This window comes from Pelobates fuscus, chromosome 12, assembly GCF_036172605.1.
Source record: "Pelobates fuscus isolate aPelFus1 chromosome 12, aPelFus1.pri, whole genome shotgun sequence".
Lineage (NCBI taxonomy): Eukaryota > Metazoa > Chordata > Amphibia > Anura > Pelobatidae > Pelobates > Pelobates fuscus.
Window position 1 is genome coordinate 97,732,655 of NC_086328.1, and position 8,133 is coordinate 97,740,787.

General features: G+C 38.4%; 1 protein-coding gene across 1 annotated transcript in view; it reads right to left on the bottom strand.

Moving 5' to 3' along the window:
• The window catches only part of LOC134578519 (mucin-5AC-like), a 91,864-nt gene extending 85,407 nt beyond the window's left edge, over positions 1-6,457 (bottom strand). The window contains exon 1 of the mRNA XM_063437503.1: positions 6,384-6,457. Within this exon, the coding sequence (XP_063293573.1) occupies positions 6,384-6,444 (61 nt within the window). The 5' untranslated portion in view covers positions 6,445-6,457. The remainder of the gene's footprint in view (positions 1-6,383) is intronic.
• Between the last annotated feature and the right edge of the window lie 1,676 nt (positions 6,458-8,133).

Sequence of the window (8,133 nt, forward strand, 5' to 3'; positions counted from 1 at the left end):
TATGTAGCCTTGATGTAGAAGGGTTGTATAGTTCTATCCCCCACAAAATAGGCCTTAACAACATTCAATGGTTTCTCCAAACACGAGATCCATCGCTACAACAACACAACCATTTCGTGCTGCAACTCTTACAGTTCGTATTAATGCACAACTATTTTCTGTTTGAAGGCACATACTACCACCAGGTGAGAGGGACCGCTATGGGGACAACTTGTGCCCCTTCGTATGCAAACCTCCACCTGGGGTGGTGGGAATATAACGTAGTGTTTGGTCAAGAATTTGCAAACTACCATAACCACATTAAGATGTGGAAACGCTATATAGATGATGTGCTGATCATCTGGACAGGAACTAATGAATACTTCGAAGAGTTTGTGAAAGCACTCAATGTAAACAATTTGAATCTCAAATTTACCTACGAGATAGGCGGAAAATATATAAATTTCCTGGACCTAACATTACAAACTATGGAGAATGAACAATGTATCTCCACTACCCTCTTCAGGAAGCCTACAGCTACGAACAACTTCCTGAATTGGCAAAGCCATCACCCCAGCACTCTTAAAAAGGGTATACCGACAGGCCAATACCTGCGCGTCAGACGCAACTGTTCTACTCTTGAAGAATTTAAATGCAAAGCCAAGATCCTAAGGGCGCAGTTCAAAACCAAAGGCTATTCCAATAGGTGTCTCAAATCCGCCTATAAGAGAGCCATAACGACTGAACGTGAAACACTCCTGATTGATAAACAGAAGAATGACAAATCTCGAAATATAATCCGGTGCATCGGCACTTTTGACGCCGGCTGGGACCCAGTAAAACAGATCCTTGGGAGATACTGGCCCCTCATATACCAAGACCAACACCTAAAGGAGGTTCTAACCCCATATGTCTCACTTACAGCCAGAAGAGGGCGTAACCTAAAGGACATTTTGGTACCCAGCCACCTCCCACCACCAAAGTCGGAAGGCACTTGGCTGAAATCCCCAGCTATAGGCACTTTCCAATGCGGCCGTTGCAAGGCATGCAAGTTCATTCGTAGAAATTCTAAGACCTTCTCGAATTCAACAAATACCCAGACACACGCAGTGAAGACCTTTTTCAACTGCCAGACTGAGGGCCTGGTCTATCTCCTAACATGTAGCTGTGACCTAAAATATGTAGGGAAAACCTTTAGACCATTCAAGAACCGGATTCTCGAACACGTAAACTCGGTAAACCCCACGAGACAAATTGACACAGTCATATCCAGACATCTAAAATTAAAACACGGTGGCTCAGCACAAGGCCTACGTTTTAACGGCATTGAAAAGATGAAGCTAGGTCCCAGAAAGGGTGATATTGATACCAAACTGCTCCAAAGAGAGAGCTATTGGATTTTTACATTAAAAACCCTATCCCCAAACGGATTGAATGAGGGCTTCTCCTACACCCCCTTTATATGAAACTTCTCCTAACCAACTAAGGATAGTGAGTTCATTTCATCCCAAGAAGTATTATATTGGACATACACAGCATTTGCGGATGAATGTCTCGCCATTCCTAACCAATACTATGATCCGTACCCTCCCGTAAAGTGCCCTGATAAATCCAGCTTCCTAAGCACGCTATACTAATCACTACCAATTTTAATATAAATGTATATACTGTAAATACCTGTAAATATCTAGTTCTATTAGTCACTACTATAACTATCACCTTTTGTATTCCAAGTCCTTTGCCCAACCGCCTAGCCCCTGCACAGCCTCTAATCTTCACCCCACACAGTATAGACATCTATACACCAATAAGTGATTACTTTTCATTATCCCCTATTTAACAGAGGGGTGGTTACCCAACATAGTATGTATGTCTATGGAGTTGTTTGCATCAAGATGTCCTAAGAGAGTTGACTCTAAAGCATCACAACGTTATTTGATCATCCACACGTAGAGCGTACTATCTACCTCCTAACCTGTAACATGCCAGTACATAGCCACAGTACAAATAGAACACTATGCGTACTATCTTTATATCGGTCCTTGTGGACATGGTAAGGCGAGTATTGGTACTCTTTGCGGCGCTCTGCCAGCTAGCACTGCCACTCAATATATGGTGCTCACGATCAAAACCCTATACATGCACTAGGCAACACAAGTTTCCTAGGTGGAGGTATACACACCATACATAAACATCATGAGGCTTGTTTTATTGACATCCCTCGGTATTCAAAGGGTAGTATATCCGAAGCTCTTTTGCAATAGGGAAGCTGTGTACCCAGTTTAGATGCAGATGCTAAAGATATTTCGGGAACTGTTAGACCCTCACTAGTCCAAAGACGTAAGGTATCTCTCTATCATGCTATACTAGCTGTCAGCACAAGACTGGCACTCCAAATACAGTGGAGGTTCTCAGTAATCGCTACATGTTAGGAGCCACTCCATCCGATCTTAATACCCAATGGGACAAATCGGACAGAGCGATGGAGATGTGTTCAGTTTTTTCCGAGGCTGGAAGAGCTAAGTAAAATACTATATGTCAACACTTTAGACGAACTATCGATATAAGTGTATCTGAAACCCGTAACAATATCTAAAGACTAGACTAATAACACGGCTCTGTAGCAAAATGCTACAACTCCACACATGTATCGTTAGGATAGTAGCCAAAAAGACAAAAATCCACTCGGTACTCATTGGGCTAACAAACTGGTGTTAATAAGAAAAAGTGTATACAAAAGAAAACGTCAGATGACGTCCGACGAGAAGATTAGTGATTGGTCCTTCCACCCAGGGCATTTACATACGCCCACGTGGTTGGCTTGGCGCTGAATTCCGGCGGTTTCATTGGACAATTAGCAAGTGGCTGGGACTTGAATACATTTAAAAGGAGACTTCTGACCAGTCTCAAATTAGCCCCTGACGAAGGTGCATCCAGAGCGAGCACCGAAACGCGCGTCGGGCTCTAAGGGCTCTCTGTTCTACTCACTTTTTTTCACTTAGGGATCTCTATTACCATGTGTAGGCAACCAACATACTAAGTATGGTTATGCACATGTAGTCACCCTTTTGTGTGTTTTTTACCTCCTTTCTGTACTAGGGTTTGGGTCACGTTTTATATCTGCTGAGTAAACCTCAGTAGTACTGACTGGGGCTTCTCGGTTATATACTGTAACCATTTTTTGTTTAGTGTTACAGGTATCGAGTTATAGAGGGGGAGGTCCTATTTATATGCCTCTTCCCTATGTCATCTATGTGATTTATTAACTCATCTTTGACACCCCCCTTTTCAGTGGGACTATCGCTTGGTATACCGCCGATCAGATTTTAAACTATACTGGTTACCAAGTTCATAGCCCCTCCTGCAGCTGCACGATCTAAGCACCGTGTTTAGCTGAACGTGACAGCACCCCTGATACCTATGCTTGTCATTTGACTCATACCTACTATATGGGCCCCTAGCTCTGGGTTTGACCATTTCTTTGTACTGATTAAAGTCACCAGCCAGTTAGCTACTCGGGAGCCCAGTAGGTCCATAGGCATCATTATTATTTATTATTTTTTGTACATAGAGGTAAGCCATTTTGGCTAGACTCTCACTACTATTTATTGGTGTTTCACTAGACGGTATTTGTCACATTATCAGTATTATTTCGTTCATCATATCCAGTTGTACACTTAACTAGTCTGGTTCACTCCAGCAGTTGAGGTTTTTTTGACTATTCTAAGCTATAGGGGTTAAGCCCCAGGACACCCCTGGAGTGTCCCAATAGGTGCTCCTCCACCAGTGAATTGGTCCATATTCGTTTGGACCTTCCTCACAGGTGGAACATTTGTTAAATTAACTATAAATGTAGCATTATTTTGAAACTGCCAGACCAATGTTTTGTTTCAGTAATATTAAAGCAAAACATTTAACTGTAAATAGGAAGCTCATTCCTGGCCTGTCAATGCACTTGTATTCTCCAAACACATGGCTTTGAGCCAAGCTTATGTAACTTTAGTTACAAAGTGTTTACATTCTTATCTCTCCACTTCTGTTCTGGAAACACTTATAATACAGTGAATGTAATAGTGCATAGAACTATATTTTGATAATGCATTCTTTTATCTTTTATTATTTGTAGAGCAACAACATAGTTTACAGAATGCATTCTATTTATATATCAGATAAGCATTCACTCTAATGTGAGTGTTTTTTTATTTTGAATTAAAGGCAAGTATATGAAGATTGAGCAAAGTGAGAAACAAAACATACTATTACAAATGTAAAAATGATAAACTAAAGAGAGAGATGTGACAAGAAAGAATTAAAGGGAAAGGCAGGCAAGAGAAGTGGCTATAATGTATTATGTTAGATATGATCTGATAAGATATTATATGTATACTTATATAAGAAAAATTATATAGGATTGTGTGACCTAAATGTTGCATTTTGTAAAATAATAATGTTACTAATTTCTGAACCAATACAGTTCTATAATGTTCTTTTTTAATAGCTGATGAAAAAAAAAAACCCAATGTACTCGTTCATGTAACGGGAACAGGTTAGTCCTGTCCAGTTACGTTGTTCGTCTCTTCTCCACTGGCACCAGAGTTCATCATGATTCTTTAGGGTGAGGTCGTATCCTCTACGCACTAAACAGGCAGTTATCATCTCTTTGGACTGCTTCTTCTTGTCGGACAAAACCAATTCCAATGAGTTCTCCTGAAAATGTCTTTACAAAGGCACTCTTGGCAAACAGGCCCAAATGATTAAGCTTTAAGCACACAGGTCCATAGACTCTGTCACCATTTTTGTAGATAAATCATTAAAAAAAAAAATATCTAAAAATATGAAATCACTTGGAAAGCTTTCCCTCAATGTAATAAATTTGAAAATATATGAAGATTTCATATTTTGATATTTTTGGATATATTGATTCATTTTTATATAGGACATATTTTTGATACTGCGAGAAAAAGTATTTAAAATGTGTAGATACAATTAAGTAATTTAGAAAAGCGTATCCAATAATATCTTAGCATTTTGAATTTATTGAATAATCCTGCTTTTTGTTATGCAAAGTTTATTCAAAGTTAAAAAATAGTAATGTTATTATGAAAATATTAAATTTTTGTCTAAACACGGCCCTGTGCAAGGTCACTTACCTCATGCATTAATACCTCGCTTTTACTGTATACTTACTATTAACCTGATTTCCAAATATCCTTCTCACCAGCGAGTTCACCACATTTGATTATTTTGTTATGTAAAATGTAATTAATTTATTTTCCTCTATATTCCTGACCTGGATACTCCACTGTTGATGTATCTCCTCACTATATGTATAACTGTTAATACATCTTGTCTACAATTATCACAGTTATGTTCCTTATTTTTGTAACCTTTATAAAAACAATGGGTAATGTTTTGATGTGTGAAACGTGGGCGTATAATGAATATGAATAATTTTATTATCTATAGCAGCTGTAGCACTCTAGGGGTTCTCCTATTTTCCCAGAAAATAAAAAAAGAGTAAACAAACAGAACACAATGTGCTTAAAACAGGGTTTAGGTGATATCCCCTTCTCTAGCACAACGGTGTATAGTGCAGCGCTAAACAAGTCAGAGCGTAAGCTGCACTGTACAATTTTGTGCTGGAGAAGGGGATATCACCTAAACCTTGTTTTAAGCTCATTGTATTTTCTTTATTTACTCTTTATAAAAAACAATAACAAAATATTTTTTTCTATAAAATAATTTAAAATGCAGGCAGTATTTATTCTTAGTATGGTCAATAATTAAAACCTTTTAAAATATATGTTTGAACAACCTGTGATTTAGACATAACCTATATCTATGGTGTATTATATTATTATTATTATTATTATTATTATTATTATTATTATTATTATTATTATTATTAATAATAATAATAATATTATTCCTACATGTGTTTCTTAGAATTATCTCACGTTTTTTTGTTGTTGCAATTTTTTGTATGTTTTATTGAGTTTTCAGAGAAACAATTAACAATGAAAATACAATAATGACTATATACAGAATGCCTTTGTAATTGAATCCATTATCTTCATTTTGTTGTTAATTTCACTTTAAAATTCAGAAACTCACCCTACTTGACCTAATATTTTTCGTTAATACGTAAAGTATAAACATTAAAAATAATAATTAATAACCATAAAAGACAAAAATAAAATCCCTCGGAATAACAAACGCGTAGGTTAATACTTATTAATTTTACGTTAACGTAACATTTTTGCACATATACAAGACACGACAATCCTCCTCATATTACATGGTGTAAACATAAATACACATTTCACCGCTTTTATATTCCTTTTTTCTGTTAAATGGATAAATATTAAATAGATTTTAATGTTAAATGGAAAAAAAGTACTTACCATGCAGTGAGCCCAGAGTGATTGATAGGATCCACAATGGGATCCCTTTAGGTGTCCCCATCCTTTGTGTTGAAGTGGAGAATAGGAAGGGAAGAGCTTGCCCATTCTGTGATGAGCCTTATATACACTTGATGAGGAAGCATGGCACTGTGCCAAGTTTGCTGTAAAAAGTTAGAATGGGAGGAGTTTCTGATCAATACAATTCTGCAGGTATGGTGGGAGGGATGCTTACTGTAGATGGGCATTTGTGATCCTGTATATTTGAGTGTATCATATAAATAAATATATCTGTTACTAGGGATGAATTTATTCTTATTAATCCAGAATATTTCTGTAAGGCAGGAATGCATGTGGAAATACTGACCTTAATCATTTTGGAGAGGAGATAAATACCAGGTTATTGTATTGTTTGCACGGCAGCAGATGGAGACAAATATATATTTTAAAAAAGATAAACTTAGAAATATTTGCATATTTATTTAATTTTTAAATACATTTAAAGAAATAAACTTTATATCCCCCTTTCTTCTTACCTTTGGCCTGTGAGGGGGGACTTTGTAAGCCTTCATGGTTCAGTGGTGAGTTAACTGTAGCCTGCAGCTCCTCTGATTAGAATTTACACTTGCAAGAGCTGGCAGACGGGTTGCCAAGGTAACTGCGGCAATGCTCCGACCTTGCGAGAGGAACCTGGCGGAGCTGCATGCTAAAGCCCCCAGGCCCTCCTCTATCCTGTGATTTGGGCAAAGAGGGAGATTTTTGATGTCACAGAGTCTGGATAGTGCTGGCCCTCCATGGGCCAGCAGTGGAGATCCTCTGATGTCACCTGTCGGCCTTGGCCCATGGCTATTGCCGCTCACCGGGCATTTTCCCAGTATGCCAATGGCCATTCTGAGCATGACTCTTTCCAACATACAGCAATATACGCGAGTCATGGCTACACCCACACACACATCACTACACAGCTACCCACACATCACTCACAAAACAAAAGCACCACAGTCACAGCTACCCACACACAGCAACACATATCAGTCACAGCTGCCTACACATCACAAACTGCCATATACCTCTACCAACACACATTCGCACACATCACACACAGCTACCCAAACACCACATACAGCCAGAACACACAAATCGAACATAGCCTGCCACATACATCACATATACCACAAGGCAACCAGCCACACACATACAGCAACACACTTCATGCTACAACATTTAAAACCAACCCACACAAACACAAAACACACACACATACAACACACACTCATGCAGCCTTGTTACACACTTATTCAAGTCTCTTCACTAAAATGTTTTTTTTTCTTAATGTACAAAATTCTGTGAAAATTTATGATTTCACTGTCTGTTCCCCTACAGTGGCCTGTCCAATCCATGACCCCAGCTATGGCCAGCAGGTGAAGGTTCTATGATAATAGATGAGGGAAATGCTATGGTCCTCCTGGCCTCACCCATCCTGCCCCTACTCCCCTAACTCTCACCTATGGGCAGTGGGGGATATATACAAAAAGAAAAGGGGACAAGTTTTTGAAGATAGTGTTCTGATTGCTTGGTTTCCTTGCCAACTAATCAGAGTACTCTGTGTGAAATTTCAAAGCAAGGGAATGCCTTTTCCCAACTTGTATTGACAGTCAGTGCAGTGCTCACAAAGGATAAAGATGGAGGTTTCTTTTTTTTTTTTTTTTTTGCGCCTTGATTTTTTCCCCCCCATGTTTTTATTTTTAATAGC